Source organism: Psammomys obesus, unplaced genomic scaffold (genome assembly GCF_907164565.1).
Source record: "Psammomys obesus unplaced genomic scaffold, mPsaObe1.curated_primary_1811, whole genome shotgun sequence".
Classification (NCBI taxonomy): Eukaryota; Metazoa; Chordata; class Mammalia; order Rodentia; family Muridae; genus Psammomys; species Psammomys obesus.
Genome location: NW_026596152.1, coordinates 9,402,250 through 9,424,620, shown reverse-complemented (window position 1 = coordinate 9,424,620; position 22,371 = coordinate 9,402,250). Strand labels below are relative to the sequence as shown.

Below are 22,371 nucleotides of genomic sequence, written 5' to 3'. Positions count from 1 at the left end.
AGCCTCTGGGTGCCTTCCTATGGCTAGACTGACTGGAAGGGGCAGAGATGTGGCCAAAGGTTGGGGGCCACGACTGGGTAGCGGCGCCCGTTTGTTGCAGGGATGGCCTCAAGCTGAAGTCTAAGGAGGACCGGGAGTCCAAAACTCTGGAGGACATGCTTTGCTTCACTAAGGTGCATGTCCTATGCCTCAGTTTCCTCGTCTGTAAAGTGGTGATGCAAAAACCTTCTATCCCCTAGAGCAGATACTTGTCCCCATTGAAAACCTCTGGCTCTCAGAGTCTGGAGCACTGTGTCCCTATTTTGTGATGTGGACCCTCCTGTTATAATACAGCCTGAGAGTATGCGGCAGTCCCTCGTCTATTCCGTCCCAACTCCGTCGTGACACAATCCCTCGGTCTCCTCACAGGCCCCGATCCAGGAATCCCTCATTGAACTCAGTGACAGCAATCTCAACAAGATGGCGGTTGACATGTTCCTAGGTGTGTGGGATGGGGTACTGTGTAACCTGTGTTCGTTACCTCTCTTCCCCAAGCCTGAGACACTTTGAAGACCTCTAGCTGTCTCAGCTGCAGCCTCCCAGAGAGGGAATGGACCTTGGGACGGGCATGGTGGGCCTGAGCAGGATGGGTCTTTCCTACAGCTGTGATGAGGTTCATGGGAGATGCCCCACTGAAGGGCCAGAGTGAACTGGATGTCCTCTGCACCCTCCTGAAGGTCAGTCCTGAAGTGTGTGCCCCATGCTTCCTGTTTGCTCCTGGTCTTGGTTTCCCCGCCTGTCAGTCAGAGCACAGTGGGACACTTCTTAGGTTGTCCAGAGAGGAATGAACGCACGAATGCATCTTGCAAGTGCACGGAGGGCTGAACGCTTTCGTACCTGCCTCAGCGAGTGACCTCACCTGCCTTTTTTTTTTTTTTTTTTCAGTTTTGTGGGGACCACGAGGTTATGCGAGACGAATGCTACTGCCAGATTGTGAAACAGATCACAGACAATACCAGCTCCAAGCAGTGAGTCACCTAGGACCCTAGCCCGCTGTGCCCACACTGCGCCACCTCAGAATTTCTCCTTCCTCAGCCTTGCCCCACTCCCCTTCTTCCCTGCTTTATGCTTTGGGACTTGCTTGGCCTGGAACATACCATTTGCAACCCTTTTTCATTGCCAGAAATGTTCACTTTTCAATCCCTAGGAGTGTGGGATGCAGTACTGGCTCTTGGCTGCATGCAGCAGAAATCCACATCGGGGTGGATTTCTATTGGTTCAAGCAGCTGGAACTCAGTCAGGCTGTGCTTTCAGACACAGCTGGGTCCATTAGAAAGCAAGATTTCAGGGATGAGGTGATGGCTGAGAGGTGGAGAGTGCTGGCTGCTATCCCAGAGGAACTGAGTTCAGTTCCCAGCACCCATGCCAAGCAGCTCACAACTGCCTGTGACTCCAGCTCCAGGGGATCAACTCTATCTTCTGGCCTCTACAGGCACATGCACACACACACACACTAATCATCAAATCTTTAGAAAGATGACACTCTTCCTGTACCCTCTGGTCCTCCTTCCTTTCTTCCAGGTTGATAGTATTCCCATATGGTCTCTCTCAGAGTTAGCAAGGTGACAGCTTTGGGAAACATTTCTTCCGCTCAGGAATCACAAGGAGAGCAATACTGACTCAATCTGCTACAGAAACGCTCAGATCCAAGGTGTGCAGCGGGTCTCCGCCCACTGCAGCCACCGTAAGGCCCCTCTTTTCCTGTTCAGCTGGCGTCCTGGCCAGAAGAACACATTTGTTTATGTCAGTCACTGAAGCAAGGAGAGGGAAGATCAGACGGTCCCACACAGCTCCTGGAATCACTCTGTCCGGGGACTTTTTGTAATCTTCCACTTCAGCTGCTTTTTACTACTATTTGGTAAAGCAAAGAAATGAGTATTCAGACTTCATTTTGGGCTTTCAGGAAAGTTCTACCCTTGAAGTCCAACTTGGGGAAAAAAGAACACATTTAGTGGCAGGGTACTGGGAGGTGAGTGCGCAGAGGTGATTTCATTTCCCGATGGCCAGAAGTGAAGTCTGTGGAGAGGTGCTTTGGTGCTGGGGACCCAAACTTGGGTTCTCACTTTACCTGCCTTGTCATCTTCCCAGCCTGAAAAATGGTTCTTATTTGGCAAGCAAGATGGCTCAGTGGGTGAAGGGCTTATTTTGCCAGCCTGACAACCTGAGTTTGATCACAGAACTCATGTAATGGAGGGAGGAGAAAACCGACCCGTAAATACGTCCTGTGACCTCCACAGACTCAGCATGGCATGCTCCAACCCACACATGCAAATACTGCACACATCATTCTTAAAAAGAAAGAAATGGTTCTTCTACATGGTTACCCAACACTAACTGAATTTCTTCTAATCCTGGCTCCTACTTGTATCCTGTGAATGATAGTTGCTTCAGTCATGGACATGAGGTGTAAAACAAAGGATGGGGTGCTCACTTCTGCAACACGTATGTGTATATACACTAAATTATTGCATATATAGCATATGTATTCTAAAATTTAGTGTATATATATATATATATGTATAGTATAGGTATTAAAATTGGAATGATTTGGAGATTAGCATAGCCCCTGCACAAGGATGACAGGCAAATCTGTGAAACATTCCATATTAAAAAAAAACAGAGTGGGGAAATGTACCCACCCATGAATGAGGACCATAAGGCCCCTCCCTTTAACTATCAGACTATTGAAACAATGAGGAATCTCTTGCTGGCTAAAGAGCAGGCTAAAGCTTAATGCCAGGAGAGGAAAGTGCCTCTCAGAAGAGACATCACAGTCCTAACAACTTGTCGGTCTAACTCGTCGGTCTGCCTTGCACAACAGACTGGGCCTGAGACACTCGTGACAGCTGGGACCTCATCCGATCCAGACTGCATCTCTGGCCTCCAGTGAAACCTAAACCTCGCGTCAGGACTCCTTCAGTCCTCGTCTCAGTGCAACCACATTGAATAAATGTGTTTATCTGCTTTTCAAAAGCAAAAGAACTCCCCAAAATCTAGCTAGATTGGCCTCCGTTGGTCCCATGCTCATTCTTGAGCCTAGCACAGTGGCTCAGGATGCAGGTGCTGGCTGGTTTGAGTCTGAACTCCAGTTGACCAGCCCTGGATCCTGTGTCCACCCTCAGATACCTGTGACGTGACCCCTGTGTGCTTACAGGGACAGCTGTCAGCGAGGCTGGAGGCTGTTGTATATCATGGCTGCCTACTACAGTTGCTCCGAGGTCTTCTACCCATACCTCAGTCGCTTCCTCCAACATGTGAGCTGGACCCCAGGTCTGCCCTTCCAAGGTGAGGAGCTGTGAGTGGGGACTCTCATACACAGGGACAGGGCATGCAGCCATGGGCTGGGAAAACCAGAGAGCCTGGCCCCCGGAATGGGCTGAGGCAGTAACTGATGTAAATGACTCTACAAACAGCCGTGGAGATCCCAAGGGGGTTGGTGCAGCGGCTCCTCTGCTCTCGTGTGGATATAGCCAAGGGAAGCCTTCTGGGAGCAGGAATTGCCCTGGGTATTGATCGCACAGAAAGAATTTCCAGGTAGAGTCAAGGCCCAGAAACAGTCCATGCCATAGAGAGAAATGAAGCAGGTAGGCAAGAACCCAGGACACCAAGGTAGGGTGCTACTTGTACCCATGCCGGGTCTTCAGTGGCCCGCAGCTGGTAGCAGCGTCTCAGCTTTACCTTTGCAGCATGGAGGAAGGGGCTGCTTCCAGCCTTGTTTCCATAGCAACTCTAAGAAAGAGACATGTCATGGTGATGCACACCTGTAATCCCAGCACTAGGGACACTGGGGCAGAAAAATTAGGAGTTCCAGGCCAGCTTGCAATACTGTCCTTCCTTCCTTCCTTCCTTCCTTCCTTCCTTCCTTCCTTCCTTCCTTCCTTCCCTTTCCATGTAAAAACTACTCATTATTCTACCCGTTCTCAGGTGAGATTTATACAGTATTCTGCCTGTATGTGTGCCTGTGCACCAGAAGAGGGCACCAGATCTCACTATAGCTGGTTATGAGCCACCATGTGATTCCTGGGAATTGAACTCAAGACCTTTGGAAGAACAACCAGTGCTCTTAACCTCTGAGCCATATCTCCACCCCTTTCTTTGCTTTGCTCTTTCTTTCTTTCTTTCTTTCTTTCTTTCTTTCTTTCTTTCTTTCTTTCTTTCTCTCTCTCTCTCTCTCTCTCTCTCTCTCTTTCTTTCTTTCTTATTTTTTTTCTTTATTGGTTTTTTGAGACAGGGTTTCTCTGTGTATAGCCCTGGCTGCCCTGGACTCACTTTGTGGACCAGACTGGCCTCAAACTCACAGAGATTCGCCTGCCTTTGCCCCCGGAGTGCTGGAATTAAAGGGGTACACCACCAACAACCAGCTTCCAGCTACCTTTCTTTTTTTTTTTTTTTTTTTTTTTTTCTTTTCTTCAGCTACCTTTTTATACTTGCCCAGGTACTCGACCAGATGCAGTGGGCTGGGCCTTCCCATGACAATCATTAATCAAGAAAGCACCCCACAAACATGTCCATAGGTCAATCTCACTTCCTCAGCTGAGGTTTCCTGCTTTTGGTGTTTCTAGTTTGTGTCAAGTCAACAAAAAAATAATGAGTATATCTCCAAAAGATAACAGGACCGGGACCCTCTAATCGATTATAGTGCTGACAGCCGTAGAAAACATAGGGGAGCCCCTCCCCTTGAATCTGCCTCTGATTATTAACGGACAGGGATAACTAGGGAAGGGCTCCCAGCTGAGAGATGACTGCAGAATGTGTCATGGAATTCCTGACTCCGCCCCTGGAGAGAGAGTGTGTTCCCTTAGCTTAGATGCACAGAGCACTACTGGCAGGAGTCTCTGCCCTCGGATGCTCAGTGAGGCAGGGAACTTGGCATGCAATCCCGGTTGACAGGGACAGGAAACCATTGTGCCATCCATTGAGCCAGTTGAGAGTGGGCAACCTAGTCACCAGCTAAGGAGCATAGATATCTCTCAGTCCATACAAAGCCAAGGGCAAGACAATATTACAACCCCATGAGATGTAGGTTTGGCTCCTGCTGTTACACTCCACTTCCTAATCTTGGTGAATCACTGGCCCTTGCTGGGTTTACTTTCCTCAACTAGCAAAAAGGGAATAAGACCTACTCCTTGTTGAAAAGATGTAGGGGCCTCATGGCTGGGGTAAGAGGAACCTTTTCCTTTCACGGCCAGCTTTAAGCAAGGCCTCAGCTCTGTGCCTCTGCAGGGATTGCCAAGGCCTGTGAACAGAACCTGCAGAAGACCTTGCGTTTTGGAGGCCGTCTGGAGTTCCCCAGCAATATGGAGCTTCGCGCTATGTTGGTGAGCCTACAGCAGGGCCAGGGAGACACAAGCTCTTCCCAGAAGCCCTTGCTAGATACATGTCCGCGGCTTGGTGTATGGGGATGTCTCCTGTCAATTGCTGTGCATGAAAGTTCCTGCACAGATTTGCCTCTGGACATGGGGACGCCCGTGAAGGCGAGAGGGTCCAGGCTTTCATCTTTCTCCTGCTTACCCACCCCAGGCAGGCCGCAGTTCCAAGAGACAGCTCTTTCTTCTTCCAGGAGGCCTTGAACGCCACCTGAAAATCAAAACGTGCACTGTAAGTAAGGAGAGTCTCAACAAGCTGGTGATAGAAGGGGAGGGATACCAGGCTCTGGGATGGGAGGAGTGAGTATCTGTGAGGCGAAGCTTCTCACACAGCCCTATGCGACAGGGCTGTGCCCCCAATACCTCCGCTAAACTGTGAGTTCAGCATCTGCAGATTCAAGCAACTGCAGACAGAAAATATCTAGGAAAGTCACACCGGAACAGTACAGAGTCCTTTCTTGCCATCCTCTGAATGATACTGTGTGATGTCACCCACACAGCATGCTACTATATTTGTTATTGTTAGCCAGAGATGACTGAAAGTCTAGGAAGGATGTGTGTGGGTCCCATGCAAAAAAAAAAAAAAAGATTCAATTTTAAGTAATGGACTTGGGCATCTTGGGAGTTTGATATCTGCAAGGCATCTTGCCATAGGCCCCTTACAGATGCTGAGTGGGTACCAACAAACTGAGACTCCAGGAGCCTATATCACACAGCTGATAGCCACACAGAGAATATGAAAAGAAAGATCGGGAGACAGTTCCAAAAGCTATACTCTGCCAGGCTGAGCCATGGAGTCCTGTGCCCCTTTGTTAGTGGCTAAGGCCCAGCTTTACCTCTCTGGCCCCCAGGTGGCCCGGGATGTGATAGAGGGGCTCTGTACCGAGATGGCCCTGACACGTCCTGAAGCCTTCGACGAGTATGTCATTTTTGTTGTCACCAACCGAGGTGAGTACAGGGGACGACTGGGCATTCTAGACTCTTTCATGACACAGCATCACATTTGGCCGTGGGAGCCTGTCTACTCTGCCCTGATGGCCAGGCCAAAGGTCACTTCCTCTGAAGTTCTTACCCTCCATGAGAGCAGACGTTTATTGAGCACAGATGGTAGGCACGATTCTCCCCAAGCCTTTCGTTTCTCCCACTTCGTTATGTTCTGAACAAGCCTGCCTCCCTTTCCAGACTGTGGTTCATGGGGGACGGAACCTCTGAATGCTGCTCTGGTCTCTCGGGCCCTGAGGGGTCTCCTCAGTCAAAGAAGCTACTCTCTAGAGTCTTACAGTTTGGGAAAGTTTCATCCATAAAAACCAGACTCCTGAAATCCCACACAGGACCATTTGCTCCAGCCCTTAAGCCTTCCTCAGGTCTTCTCCCGACGGCCCCTAGGTACACAGGGAACCTCTCGTACAACCCAGAACCTCCGCAATGTGCAGCAGGCCCATTCTAGGCTAGTCTTGCCGTCCACCAACTGATAGTCACAGCCATCTCCAGCCATCCCCTCAAAAGTGCCTCAGCTCTCGAGGCAGGTAGCAGACGTTTATTGCGCACAGATGGTAGGCATGATTCAAAGCATTTAATGGCATAAACTCCTGTGCTCTGTTTGTTCCTGTCTGGGGATATTCTGAGAATCAAACTCAGGGTCCTATGCATCCTAGCCAAGCCGTCTATGACTGATGCCATAAAGTCGTTTAACCTCCACAACAACTCTGTGGGGCAGACTGTTTTCTTTGCTGTTTACAGTTGGGGGAGCCAGAGCCCAGAGAAGCTGTAGTAGTTTCCCATGACTGCTATAACATACGACCAGAGTCCCGGTGACTCATAACACAGACAGGTTATCTTACAGTTCTGAGGGTCAGAGATACTAAAAATAGGAACATGGCCGGGACTTCTTTCTTCTTGAAGCTTTAGGGAACATTCCATTTCCACTCTTTCTCAGCTTCTCCAAGCTACCCTGTCTCTGCAGCCAAGAGTGTAGTCTTCAGATGTCTTTCTCTTGCCCCAGCCTCAACTCTGTTTCCACATCTCTGACTTGAGCCTCTTGACTCTCTTATCAGGATTTTTAGTGCTTCCATTTGACCCTTAATCACATCTGCAAAGACCCTTTTGCCATAAGGTGACATAGTCACAAGTTCTAGGCATTAGGATATTGCTATCTCTAGGGAGACTTTCTCAGACACTGCAGTGACCTGCTCAAGGCTGCACAATGGAGGTCAGAATACAGGCAAGGTTTCTGGACTCTTATCATCATGCCAAGCAGCTCTCCGGAGTACAGTTTGACTGAAGAAACGGGACAGTGTCTTTAGGGTTTTATTGCTTTGAAGAGACACCATGACCAAGGCAACTCTTAGAAAAGAAAACATTTAATTAGGGCTGGCTTACAGTTTCAGAAGTTTAGTCCATTGTCATCATGGTGGGAAGCATGGCAGCGTCCAGGCAGACATGGTGCAGGAGGAGCTGAGAATTCTACATCTTGATCTGCAGGCAACAGAAGGGGACTGTGTTCCAAACTGGGCAGGACACACTTCCTCCAACAAGGCCACACCTCCTAATAGACCAAGCATTCAAACAGATGACTCTCTGGGAAGCATGCCTACTCAAACCACCACAGACAGAAAGCAGAGCATCAGTGCAAGGCAGAAGCCTGTGTACCTCTGTCCCAGCGTAGCGCTCAGGCCTTTGACCCTACCCACCACAAATGTCCAGCAAGGGAGCTAGGATTTCTCAGTGCAGAGCCCAAGGCCTTTTCCAGACCCTGGGAGGCACTCTAGAGCACTCAAAGCTCTGTCCTTGGGAGGAATGGAATGCCACTTGTTTCTGTGAGTTGCAGCTCTGTGAGCTTGTTCCCCTTTTTAAGGAAGGTGCACCCTTAAGGGGGCACGTCTCCCAGCCGGCAGGTCAGTGCTGAAGGTCACTTCCACCATAGCTTCTTTCTCCCAGCCACGCTTCTTTCTCCCTGTAGGCCAGCACGTGTGTCCACTGAGCTGCAGGGCCTACATCCTGGATGTGGCCTCTGAAATGGAGCAGGTGGATGGCGGCTACACGCTCTGGTTCCGGCGGGTGCTGTGGGATCAGCCGCTGAAGTTTGAGAATGAGCTGTACGTGACCATGCACTACAATCAGGTCAGAGATGCGACTCTGTTACTCTTATAAAATGACGGGGGCTTTGCCAGGAAACATACAAAGCTTTAGCAATTCCACTTACAAAACAGGACCACACTGTTGGGTGTGGTGGCATACACCACATCCTAGTGCTCGGGAGACAGAGACAGGCAGATCTCCCTGAGTTAGAGGGCAGGCTGGTCTCCACAGGAAGCTCCAGGCCAGCGAGGGATACATAGGCCTTTCCTGGGGACCACGGTGTTGAGACACCTCTGCACACTGTGCTACTCAAGCACCAGAGAAAGCTTGATACAAACTTGTTCTGCAGACCTACAGGGTCAGAGACTCTAGAAGCAGCTCTGAAGTCTGCTTTTACACATGCTCTCTGCCTTCGGGCTCCATTTTGAGAAGCGTGTATCTGATGTACACATGTGTTCACAATACTGTTTATTTTTTGTTTTACCCAGCTTGCTCTTCCCATGTCACTATGGAAACCCTCACAGTCTTCATCCCTCAGAGTCCTGCTCCTATAGACACCTATCCTCATTCCCCACAAACCAGAAAGTGATGAGCCATAAACTCCTACAAGTGTGGAGGACTGGAGTGAATGCAGCCACCCGACTCAGGGCCCCTGACATTGAACGCCCGAGTGCGCCCCAGTCCGGCAGCCCCTCATGCAACTGCCTCCCGCAGGTTCTGCCCGACTACCTGAAGGGCCTCTTCAGCAGTGTGCCGGCCAGCCAGCCCAGTGAGCAACAACTGCAGCAGGTGTCCAAGCTGGCTTCACTGCAGCACCGCGCCAAGGACCACTTCTACCTGCCCAGTGTGTGAGCACCTGTCCACTTGTCTCAGCTGGGGTGGAGGGCAGGCCACCCATCTGTCTGTCCCCCATGCTCTCTTCTTTCACATCTGCCAGCCCCTGAAGCGGGGACCGACAGGTGGGTGGGTGCTCAGCAGCCCTCTACCCTCCACGCACAGGCGTGAAGTGCAGGAGTACATCCCAGCCCAGCTCTACCACACCACAGCCAGTGACACCTGGCTCAACCTGGTTAGCCAACACCGGCAGCAGACTCAGGCGCTCAGCCCCCACCAGGCCCGTGCTCAGTTCCTGGGTGAGAGCCAGGAGGAGGGCTGGAGACATAGGGGTGGGGAGCTGAGTCGAGGGTGGCCAGAGGGAGGTTGGGGATGCTATTTTCTTTGCACAAAAGCAGTTTTTGGTGGCAGCCGGGCTGCCTGCCTGCCTATCTGGAAAAGGCCTGTTACCACTTTCCTAAAAGTATCACCTGGGTTGGAAATGAGGTTGGACAGACAGCTGAGAGTGAAGGAACAAGAAGGTGGGGTACAGGAAGAGGTCAGGAGGGGAGGAGGGGAGGTGGGGGCCAACCAGAGCAGAGACCAGCATTTGCGGGCAGCCTCTGCCAGCTCAGGGCAGTGGCTGTCCGGTCGTCCTGGTGCAGGTGTCCTGATAACAGGCTCTCCACACTGCAGGCCTCCTCAGCGCCTTCCCCTTGTTCGGCTCCTCCTTCTTCTTCATCCAGAGCTGCAGCAACATCACAGTACCAGCTCCTTGTATCCTCGCTGTCAACCATAATGGCCTTAACTTCCTCAGCACCAAGACCCATGTGAGTGGCCTCTGCCAGGCCCTGCCCACCTACCTCCTGAACTTCTGTCCTTTGGCACCTTCACCTACTCTTGGGGACATTTACCTCCTGCGTGATCTGCAGCCAATCCCTTCTCCTTCAGAGCCTTCTTTTGGAAAGTGGATATAATAGAATTCTGGCCCCCAGAAGGGTATGTGAAGGAGACATGTAGGAAAACACACAGAGAGCATGTGGGTAGTGTATCAGGCTGCCAGGGCTTCATACTACATGCTGGGAGCCCTATGCAATACAAGGTCATTTTCTCATGTTTCTGGAGACTGAAATTCCAAGCTTTCTGCAGCTTGAGCGCTTTGGTTTTTCCTTAGCTTGTAGACAGTAATTTCTGTGTCCTCGCATGGCCTCTCTATATGGTCACATCCCTGGTGTCCATGTGTCCAACTTTTCTCTTCTTATAAGGACACTAGTCATGCTGGAATTGAGCCTAACCTAGTGGCCTCATTAAAACTGGTTAACCTTTTTTGGTGGGGCTCTATAAATCTGTGGCCCAGGCTGGCCCTCAGTGATTCTTCTGACTCAGTTTTCCAACACTGGGATTATAGATCTGCACCCCCGTGCCTACCTTTTTATCTCTTTATCTGTGATACTGAGGATAGGATCCAGGGCCCCCCATGCCAGGCAAGCACTGTCCCTAACCCCTTGTAGCCCCCTTTTTAAAGTTCCTACTTCCAAATATAGTCAGGTTCCTGGTGCGGGGGCTAGGGCTTTCTATAGCCACTAAGGAGCTGGACTCGCCACCCTTTTCTTAGTTCCTGCTCTTAAAAACAACCTGGTGCCTTCAGTCCCAGCACTCAGGAGGCAGAAGCAGGCAGATATATGGGTCAGCCTGGTCTACAAAACAAGTTCCAGGACAATAGCCAGGGCTACAGAGAGAAGCCCTGTCTTAAAAAAAAAAAAAAAAAAAAGACACGGAGAGAGAAAAAAAGACACAAACACACACACACACACACACACACACACAGAGAGAAAGAGAGAGAAGCCTGGGAACAGGAGATTTGCTTAGAGGTGAGTCTAGGAGACACTGGAAGAAGTAAATGGGGGAGAGAAGGGGCAGGTGTGCCGTGGCTGAGACCCTGGGAGACAGCACAGAACATGCCTGCTAAGGTGTGTTCTTCCTCCTGGAGTAAGGAGCTGCCATGACTCCTCACTCTACATGCCCATTAGGCAGGCATTGAGGGCTGTACTAACTGTCCATCACTCCACCTTTCTCTGCAGCGGGCCCAGAATAAAGCTCTTTGATAAAGGGATGTGGGTGTTCCCGGAAATAGCATAAAAGTCAGAATACCCAGGGCACCGACTGCCCTTTCCATCTCAAGCATGAGGCATCAGTATGTGTTGGCCCAGTTTCCACTGGTGAGGAAACTGAGATCCAGAGTGGTCAGGGAAGTTGCCTCAAGTCACAGAGCCCATGACCGTCTGAGGAACTGGCATAGAGCCGGCCCTTCTGCCTTTTGACCCAACTTGCAGGGGAAGGTTTGGCTTAGAGACCATCCTCACCCTCACACCTGCCTGGCTCCTCTGTCCTCATCCTCAGGAGCTAATTGTGAAGATTCCCCTGAAGGAGATCCAGTCCACGTGGACTCAGCAGCCCACAGCCAATTCCAGCTACCCGTACGTGGAGATCTCGCTGGGCGACGTGGCAGCGCGGCGTACCATGCAGCTCCAGCTGGAGCAGGTAAGGCCAATCCTGTCAGGCAGGCCCTGCCATCCGGTTCCGGCTTTCTCATTCTACACGCAGGGCTCTTCTCCAGCCTGGGCTGTGCCCCAGGAAGCAAACAGCCCAGTACAAGGAACAGAGCTGTGAGAACAGAGCTGTGAGTTATCATGGAGGTCTTCCCAGGAAGCAATTTAGCAGTGCACTGTGGGAAGGATACCGGTTGTTTGCAGAACAGTGAGGCATTTAGCAGGGTACTCAGAAGATTCACCAGGGCAAGGGAAGTCTCAGCACTCTTTGAATGTTAAAATAAAACTCCCGGAGCCAGGTGGTGGTGCATACCTTTAATTCCAGCCCTTGGGAGGCAGAGACAGGCAGATCTCTGTGAGTTCAAGGTCAGCCTGGTCTACAGAGCAAGTTCTAGGACAGCCAAAGCTACACAGAGAGATCCTGTCTCAAAAAACCTAAACAAACAAACAAACAAACAAATAAACTCTGGGAGGAAGGGTATAATTCAGTTGGGAGTTAGCTGCCTAACATGTATGAGGCAGTGGGTTTCATCCCTACCATGGTAGTGCACAGTACATATCTGTAATTCCAGCAACCTCAGAAGGTAGAGACAGGATCCTGAGTTCAAGGGCATCCTCAGCTACAAAAGCCAGCCTGGGCTAGAGACCCTGTCTAAAGGAGGAGGGAGAAGAGAAATAAATAGTTGGGATCTTTCTGAGGTCACTGGTGAGTGGACCGGTTTGGCACAGGTCTAAGGATGCTGACCTGGGCTAAGACATGGCAGCTGTATTGTCACATTTTCTAGACTAGATGACATCTAGACTAGGAAACTAGACTAAATCTCACGGTCCCTAGCATCAGAACAGAAAGAGAGATAGAGATGAGGCAGAGAGAGGGACAGAATTGAGGCTGGCCTCATTTTTGTCCTTTCTAGCCTGCCACCTCCCCTTGAGACTGGCCTGCCACTGTGCCCGCTCTGCTGCTGCTGGAGTAGGAGCCACAATCAAGGCCCCTAGAGAACCTGTGACCTGGGACCAGGCTCCTGGGTGGCCTTCCCCTACACCCCTTTGCCCTGCCTCCCTCTTCTAGTAACCATGATTTTGTTCCCTGCAGCCTCTCTGTCCCCAGGTCTTTCAAAGGTCTCTACAAAGGTGATGTCCTATTACTATGATGAAACACCATGACCAAAAGCAAGTTGGGGAGGAAACGAGTTATTTGGCTTATACTTCCACATCATAGTCCATCAGTGAAAGAAGTCAAGACAGGAACTCAAATGGGGCAGGAACCTAGAGGCAGAAGCTGATACCGAGGCCATGGAGGGTACTGCTCACCAGCTTGCTCCTCGTGGCTTCCTCAGCCTGTTTGCTTATAGAACCCAGGATAGCACCACCCACAATGGGCTGGGCCCTTCCCCATCAATTACTAATAAGAAAATGCCCTACCGCCAGATCTTATGGAGGCCTTTTCTCAATTGAGATTCTCTCAAATGGCACTAACTTGTGTCAAATTGACATAAAACTAGCCAGCACAAGTGCCATACTCCCCTTTCCTGCTCTAGGCTGAGCCCCTCCATGGCTCCTCTGGCTCTGTCATCCTTCCATCCCAACTGCTCTCCACCTTCCTTGCCTCTTACAGCTCTGCTCCCTACTCCAGGCCCTTTGCACAGGCTGTTCTCTCTTCCTGAAACGTTCCTTCTCCCTTGATTCCTCACAGGGCTCCCTCTTTTTATTTGGGTCTCATCATAAAAGCCCCTCTTTACAAAAGCCTCCCTGGGCTCTCCTCCCAATGACTTGCCACTCTGCCTCTGTGACCTGCGGCATACCTTGCATTTCATTCATGCATTTGTTTGCCTGTTGCCTGCTTCCCACATCAACATCAGCATCAGGAGGCCAGGGCCTTATCCATCTTATTTGTACCATGTCAACAGCATAGTGCCCAGCACCTGTAGATGTTCCATGTGTGCTTACTAGGTTGAAAAGTGTATGTATGAATGGGTGGGTGGGTGAGTGAATGGATGGGTAGATGGATGGATGGCTTGTAGTCCCCTCCTTTGAAGAAGCTCTTGCCTCTGTCCTGTATGTGTAGATGGATATAGTTTTTTATTCATTCCTGATGTTCTAAATTTAAAAGGTATGGCCTAACAAATGTTTATTATTAGGCCATAATTGTTACGGTGGTATTAGTTAACCCACTATCACAATCAAATAAAACACAGACACCTGTTAGATTTTATAATTGCCTTCAAACACCATGGGCTGGGCAGATAATTCCATCTATCTCAATAACCTTACCGTCTACTTCCCAACCCCATCCAGTGTCATCCCCCTTAACCATCCTTATCTGGGCTACCTTCCATCCATAATCTTATAAATACTTGCTTATATTTGGTGATTTTTCCATCCACACCATCCTTGGAGTCCTTCCTCCTGGCCTATGTGTCTTCTCCATGCTAACCCATCTTGGCATCCTCCTTTCTCCACTTTTTAGTCCTTCTGTCTCCCATGATTCTCCTGTTCCCAAAGCCTGGGAACCTTAGCCACGCCTACCCCATTCTGCCCTGCCCAGGTATGAAGCCTTTAATCAACCAATCAGGTATAATGTCTTAGGCAGGTTTACACAACAAGGATAGGTGTATCCAGGCAGGAACCAGTTCTTGAGGGCCAGTAATCAGCATCACTGCACAAGCATTAGGCCAACCCTGAACATACCCCTTCATTCAACACTTGGACATTGAGCATCTCTTATAGCATGCTTTAACAAATGTGACTGAGTCCCCTGCTGTACTGGCTCTCACCACAATCTCAAATCGGTAAAAATCTCTCTACATAACCATGATCCATACTGGGAAGTATGGATTGGAGATGGCTCCCAGGAGGAGGTGATTTCCAAGTGTGGTAGCTTGCAGTCTTTGACAGGCTGTGCAAAGGGATCATGAAGGATCCCTGTTTCCCTTTGAGCCTGTTTCTGTATGTGCTAAGCTGGGTATAAACAAAGCCTATGAATAGGCAAAAGACTGACTAGAAAAAGCTTCATTGAAAGGCATCCCTGAAAGGCACAGGCAGGCGGATCTCTATGAGGTTGAGGCCAGCCTTGTCTACAAAGCAAATTCCAGGACAGCCTGAACTTGTTTGTAACTTCTCTGTTACATAGAGAAGCCCTGTCTCTAAAAACCAGAGAGGGAGGAGAGGAGAAAGAGAGTCTATTTTGGGTCACCCATTCTGCAGGGTCTGGAGCTGTGCCGTGTGGTGGCTGTGCACGTGGAGACCATGCTCAGTGCCCGGGAGGAGCGGCTCGCACTGCCCCCCAGTGAGGTCACCCTGCTCTGACATGGCCTACCTTCTCCACGCTTCCTGCCAGAAGATTTGCTCCATGGCCTGAGGGGGGTTGCTGGGCCTCTCTGGACCAGTGACCAGTGACCCAAGAGCCAGAACCTTGGAGGAAACCAAGAGGAAAAAAACCTCAAGAACCCAAGAGGAGCTGGGATGGAATCACGAATGCAGCCAAGGGCTCCTTGGCAGAAGTAATTTTTGAAAGCTGGACCACAGAGCCTCCAGAAAGCAGACCCTGCCTGGACAGCTGCCCTTGACACGGAATCCCCACACCAGTAGTCTAGATTTATTGGAGCCTGCCTCTAGTTTTGGGGGCTTGATATTCAGATCTGCTCCAGCTTCACACCCCAGCATTCTAACCCTTGGTCATTTCTCTGCAAACAAGAGGTATTCCTGATAGCTGTGTCCTCCGTGGAGCTGCTCAGAGGCTGGAAAGCAAGCCTGAGGAGGAGGTAGAGACACAGTTGTACCAGATTCATCCTATGAATAGCATTTCAGGCAGACACATCTGCCCTTACCCCTCCCTAAGGACCCTTGACACCGACTCCTACAATCTTTTGGTAGCCCCAATCCCAGCTTCAGTCACAGGATAAACCACCCAAGGCACAACAGTGGGGCAGTAGAGAGAGAAGATCCATCTCAGGGGGTGGGGGCTGGAGAGGCTGAGAAAAAGCTTCCCAAAGATTGGTACATTATGGTTGATTTCTGAAGAATGAGAAAAGTTTACTAAGAATAGGTGGAAAGAGAGGGTTAGAATAGACATTCTAGAGGAAACCACAGTTTCCTGCTGGATTTGCAGATGAAGGGTCTAGCCTAAAAAGATGGCTAATGCAGAATAAGCCCTTTAAAAACACTTGCCATATAAGTGAAAGAATAAATGAAGAAACACTAGGAATGATGGTATACACCTGTAATCTCAGCCCTCAAGAAGGATTGCTTCAAGTTCAAAGCCATCCTGGGCTACATAGCAATACCCTGTCTCGGGGGGAAAAAGATACTGGGGAGATAACTCAGCAGTTAAGAGCATTGGCTGCTCTTCTAAGGGACCTGGGTTCAATTCCTAGCACCCACATTGCAGCTCACAACCATTTGTAACTCCAGTTCCATGAGATATGTTGTCCATTGGTACCAGGCACACAGAAGATGCAGACATATGTGCAGGCTAATTACCTATATACATAAAAAATAAAACTAAAAAAATAAAATGAATGACTGTGGATGGGAAGTGCTGGTGCTGGGGTGCTGGTAGGAGACACAGAGGCTTGGGAACTGGGCTAGCTTCACGAGAGCAGCCATGCCATCAGAGGAAGGGCCTGAGACTCATTCACAGTGCCTTGCCAGGCCCTGTGAACTACTACTATACTGGATAACTATGGACCGGGGCCAAGCCCAGGAGCGGGACCAGCCAGGTGATAAGGACAGGTCCCAGCTCATGGGGCCTAAGATGTTGTCACTAGCAGCAGGTGAACCTGGTATTAGAAAGACTGTTGAGGATGTCTTGGACCTGGCTTCTTAGGAATTCACAGGATCATCCCAAGGGCCAGGCAGAGCTTTCCCTTCATAGTAGATCTGCTGCCCATATAACCAGGGAGCAAGGAGCAGGGAGACCTGAGGGAAGGCTGCCCCTGGCCCAGAACCTATGACCTTCAGAATGACTTCAGGGAATGGTGAACTGACAACTTGGGGGAAATTTTGGAGGTCTCGGTAGCAGGACTCTAGGACTTGACGAGTCAGGATGTTGCAGAGGGTCAAGGAAGAACTTTGATGTCCTTACCCATGGCTCTCACTTCAGCCTACTGCCCGAGGCTGTCTTTCTCTAGAAACAGGCACTGAGGGAAATCACATCAGCTGTGGCTCTGGGTAGCTCATTTTGGCTTCCTTAGCCCTGGTGCCTGCCTGTTCTTCTCTTGTTACTGTGAAAAATATCTGACAAAGGCAACTTAAGGAAGGGATATTTCACCCATAGTGGCAGGGTGCAGTCAGTCATGGCAGAGCAGTCATGGCAGCGGGAGCTCCGGGAGCATAGTCCCATTTTATTCACGATCAGGAAACAGAGGAAGATGGACACCAGTCATGGTGAACATGGCCAGCGGACTAAGAGTCACTTGGCAAAAAGGAGGTCCATGGGCTCGAACTTGCTCAGTTTATTCATACAAACATTCCTTATAATACCATGCTAGTATAAAGATTATGGTAATCCCGCCAGGCATGGTGGCACACACCTTTGATCCCAGCACTTGGGAGGCAGAGGAAGGCAGATCTCTGTCAGTTCAAGGCCAGCCTGGTCTACATAGTGAGTTCTAGGACAGCCAGGGTTACATATTGAGACCCTGTATTTAAAAACAAAAACGGAAAATCAATCATAAAGATCTGTGTTTTCTGATGGTCTTAGGCGACCCCTGTGAGAGGGTTGCTGGACGCCCAAAGGGGTCTCGACTCATAGGTCCAGAGCCACTGCTCTAGGTCATCTTCTTCGGTGAGGGTGCTTTTGAAGCAAGCTTGATCTGCATCCGCTGTGAGATCCTTCAGCTGTGGCAGAGCGAGGATGACAGCATTGTCAGATCCAGAAAGTCCCTGAGAGCCCACCAAGCTCTTGTTAGGTGGGCATGTCTAAACCCGGCAATGGTGCCACCTGCCGAAGCCAGAGGCATACAGTGGCCAGTTTCAAAGTCCCCTTGCCAATGGGAATCGGTGCAGAGGCTTGAGACAGCAGTGCAATCCTGAGGGCCACCTCCAAAGTTCACATGGAGATAAACATGAAGATTCATTAGGGGTGCACCCAGGGCTGGGCACGGTGGCACACGCCTTTAATTCCAGCACTCGGGAAGCACAGGCAGGCAGATCTTTGTGAGTTCATGGCCAGCCTGGTCTACACAGTGAGTTCCAGGACAGCCAGGAATATAAAGTAAGATCATATCTCAAAAAAAAAAAAAAAAAAAAAAAAGAGCAGAGGCATCCAAATTTAAACTAGGGATTTCTTGAACTGTAGTCAAATACTCTTCCAATATGGTATAGTTGACTTTAGTTTTGTGCTATTATCAGGTTTCACAGCTGGCTCATAAATCAGTGCCACCTTGAGGTTGGTTCAGTAACATATCCTGCAGGCATTACATTTTTCCAAGTCACACAAAATAGTTTTACACAAAATGGTTTCACTTATGTTCCCAACACTGGTGCTTAGCTTACTTTCTTCTCTTTATTCCGTCCAGAACTCTAGGCTTTTGCAATAGTATTACCCACTTTCAAGGTGGGTCTTCCAACCTCAGATAATCCTCTCTGTGCTGGAGACTTGTCTTTTAGCTGATTTTTTTTTTTTTTTGAGACAGGGTTCTGTGTAGCCCTAGCTGTCCTGGAACTCAATCTGTGGACCAGGCTGGCCGCAAACTCACAGAGATCCACCTGCCCCTGCCTCCTGAGTGCTGGGATTACTTTCAGGTGATCTTAGATCTGTAGAGTTAGCATCACGTGAACTCAGTGAGGGCCTGAGACAGCAAAACAGGATCCTAGAGGAGACTGAGACCTTCTCTGCTCAAAACCTTGTAAGGTACAGGGCGTGGTCTGCTGGCTCTGAGGCTGGGGGCAGGGTGACGGGCAAGAACAAAAGTGAAGCTACACTTGGTTTCCAGGGAGTGCAAGTGATGGAAAAGGTAATGGAGCCTGGTGCCCATGCTGGGCCTGCCATGGGCAGAGCTGTGTGGAGCTGTGTGGGCAGGCCCTTTCCAATACCTGCGCTGGGTCATAGTGTGTGGAAGAAGTGGCTGGTCATAGCCTGGCCCTAAGAGAGGCTCATAGCCAGAGGGGGAAGATCTGGGTAGCTTTAAATGCTACCTGGCTTTTGAACAACCTCACTCAAATAAAACAGTAGCTTTTCAAATAATGATGATAATGATAGTAATAATATGTTCATCCAAACTTTGTAACCTGGGCTCTTGCTGGTTATGGAACACTTTCTAGATGACCCTGAGACAGAAAGAGGGTTCATAAAACTTTTAAAAAATACTAACAAGTAGCCAGGTGTTGGTGGTGCACGCCTTTAATCCTAGTGCTCAGGGAGGCAGAGGCAGGTGGATCGCCGTGTGGCCAGACTTATCTACAAAGGGAGTCCAGGACAGCCAAGGCTACACAGAGAAACCCTATCTTGAATACCTCCCCCCAAATACTAACAAGAAGTCTTTCTTTTAAAAGATTTATTTAACTTTATATGCACCTGTGTTTTGCCTGCATGCATGTCTGTGTGAGAGTGTTGGATTTTCTTGAACAGGAGTTCCAGACAGCCATGTGGCTGTTGGTAACTGAATCCAGCTCCTCTGGAAGAACAGCCAGTGCTCTTAAACACTAAGCTATCTCTCCAGCTCCAGTTGCAAGTCTTTAAAAAATAATTTACCATCTGGGTATGGCAGCACACAGCTTTAATCCCAGTACTTAGGAGGCGGAGGCAGGCAGATCTCTGTGAGTTTAAGGCCAGTCTGGTCTACAGAGTGAGTTCCAGGATAGCCAGGGCAATCATACAGAAAAATCCTGTCTTGAAAACAAAACAAAACAAACAAAGATTACAAAAGGAGAAAAAAAAAAAAAAGGCTCCTTTAAGAAGTGGCTAAGTACGAAAAAAAAAAAAAAGGTACATGTGAAAAAAGTTACATTTCCCATTATGTGCCTCCACAGCGCCTCCAGACAGACAGTGCTCCTGCTTATATCTCTTTTATATTTAAAAACGTTTGTGCTCAACATAAAGTAGTTCACAACACGAACATTCCTTGAAATCCACGGTGGCAGTCTATTATAGAATGAGCCTACAAATGTCTCAGACAATTAGGAAAAAAAGCAGGAGGGGGCTTCTCTACACCAATTCTCTAAACAAGGACTTACTCACATTATAATTTTAAATCCTTCAGAAGATGACCTCACTGCCCAGAATGGCACTGGTGCAAAAGATGGGGTAAAGCTTGAAGTACTACAGAAAGATGTCTTGACATGAAAACAGCTTGGCCCATTCCTGGAGCTAGTGTCTTTCCTAAAGGTGCATAACAGAAGCTTTGGGTCCAATGAGGAGCCTAATTTCATGTATAAGAAGGCCTGGGATTGGGACATAATGCAGTGGCTAGATTTCCGAGCTGTCTGGTAATCATATCCATGGGCAGGGATAAAGACCTACAGGACTTACATCCCCTGGCCATTGGTCTGGTCAAATTTTCCCAAACTTGATTATATTAATGACTCCTTTCACTTTGAAGGGTACTACTCTAACCACCTGGAGTCATGTAAGATTCCTTCAACTACTTGGGGTAGGCTACAAACCTTCAATTTAGACAGGATTTGGTATGTCCCACAGATCACCAACACCTATGTGTGATAACAGCTCCTTAAGATGAGAATATAGTGGGGAACTGGGATTCAACTCCTTGGTGTTTGGACCCACAATGACAGCAAGGACATGATCCAATTATGTCAGCACATCCTAAAAATACAAAAGGCTTATGATCAGACTGTCTCACCTGCTAACATTACAAATAATCCTTGATAATCCCACCTGACCTGAACTTTACTGGATGTGTGTCTGTCTTTTCTTCATTCCCTCAACACTCCTCGCCAGCGTACTGAGACTGAGCACAGACTGATGTGGTGAGGCCCAGGACAAAGAAATTCCAGCCTAATGTGGAACAACAGAGGAGGAATATCTGAGAAGCATGGAAGATTAAAGCAATAAACTCATGAAGGCATGGGGCTCAGCAAGCACAGTAGGGCGCACCATAATTCAGGACACTGAAATAACCAAAATGGCCTCTTTGCTGCCTCCCCGCCCCCTGTGGAACAAGGGACTGGGCTTGCCCTAATTTCAGGTTGACATACACCCAGCTCTCTCCTGCTCAGGCTCCGCAGCCTCAGAAGGGGATGGTGTCTGGGTGGCTGAAGGCCAGAGAGGCCTGTGTTCAAACTCTACTTGTTGGCTCATTAGTTGTGTGGTGGTTTGCCCTCTGAGTCTTTGCTTGGGACCAGTGTGTTGTAAATGTTTATCAATATGCCCAGCATAGGAAACAAATGGATGTTAGGGAAGGATATACATTGTTGTTGTTCTGTGTGTGTATGTGTACTCGTGTGAGGGCAGGTGTGTGTGTGTGTGTGCTCGCGCGCGGATGTGTTCGTGTGTGTAGGCCTGAGATTGATGTCAAGAGTCCTCCTTGATTATTCTCCATGTTAATGTTGTGTCGCAGGGTCTCTCATTGAACCCGGAGCTCACCAACTCAACTAGACTATCTGGCTAATGAACCCCAGTGACCTGGCTGTCTCTATAACCCTTCCCCCAACGCCCCGCTGCTCCCACTGCTGGGGTCACAGACATTCACTAGCCAGCGTTTTTACACAGGTGCTGGGGACCTGAACTCTATTCCTCATGTTTACATGGCAGGCATTGTCTTAAAAGGTAATTTTAGGAGCTTGGGAAAAAGGTTCAATTGGAAAACCTGAGTTCAATCCCCAGAATCCAGTTTTGTTTTGTTTTTACAGAGTGGGCAATTGTAATCCTGCTGCTGAGGAGGCAGAGACAGGATTCCTAGATCAGACCAGCCCACTTGGCAAGTTCCAGGCCAGCAGAAGACCCTGCCTCAAAATATGGTGGGCAACACTCTAGGAATAACCCTGAGGTTGGCCTTGAACATGCATGCCACAATGTAGCTACACATATATGCACAACACACACAGGAACACACATAAAAAGGCAAGTTTAGGAGGCAAACGCAGAAAGATCTGTTCTAAGGCACCCTCAGCTGTACAGCAAGACCTGGTCTCAAACAAAATAAAACAACAACAAAAACATTTTCACTATGTGCCAGGCCCTGTGCAAATATTAACTCATTTAATCCTTGAAACACCCCAGCGATGCTGGTATAACTGGAAACAGCTGCTGGAGTGTTGGCAGGATTGGACGTCTGCATGTGGGCTTGTGAGTTCAACCCAGGCAGCCTGGCTTTTCTCCACAGGATCTGGGCCTGACTCAAAAACACACTTGGGCAAGAAACAGTGTAGTTACCTGGGATTGGAGAGTTCACCTATGTTTTCTTCTCCTGAGGCAGGGTCTTACCATGTAGCTCTGGCTGGCCTTGAACTCTACTCTACACACACACACACACACACACACACACACACACACACACACACACGGCTGGAGAGATGGCTCAGAGGTTAAAAGCACTGGCTGTTCTTTTAAGGTCCTGAGTGCAATT

At 49.2% G+C, this 22,371-nt stretch overlaps 1 protein-coding gene and 1 non-coding gene across 2 annotated transcripts in view; both read left to right on the top strand.

The window, feature by feature from the left end:
- The window catches only part of Myo15a (myosin XVA), a gene marked incomplete in the record, with an annotated part of 48,517 nt that extends 32,146 nt beyond the window's left edge, over positions 1 to 16,371 (top strand). The window contains 14 exon segments of the mRNA XM_055594383.1: positions 101 to 173; positions 409 to 481; positions 643 to 716; positions 925 to 1,007; positions 3,194 to 3,324; positions 5,263 to 5,357; positions 5,560 to 5,637; positions 6,257 to 6,353; positions 8,365 to 8,525; positions 9,198 to 9,331; positions 9,483 to 9,616; positions 9,993 to 10,126; positions 11,697 to 11,837; positions 15,050 to 16,371. Of these exon segments, the coding sequence (XP_055450358.1) occupies positions 101 to 173; positions 409 to 481; positions 643 to 716; positions 925 to 1,007; positions 3,194 to 3,324; positions 5,263 to 5,357; positions 5,560 to 5,637; positions 6,257 to 6,353; positions 8,365 to 8,525; positions 9,198 to 9,331; positions 9,483 to 9,616; positions 9,993 to 10,126; positions 11,697 to 11,837; positions 15,050 to 15,151 (1,510 nt within the window).
- Positions 2,549 to 2,650, top strand: LOC129667042 (U6 spliceosomal RNA). The gene has a single exon (XR_008718684.1). It is a non-coding gene; the product is annotated as a U6 spliceosomal RNA (small nuclear RNA).
- Positions 16,372 to 22,371: the final 6,000 nt, after the last annotated feature.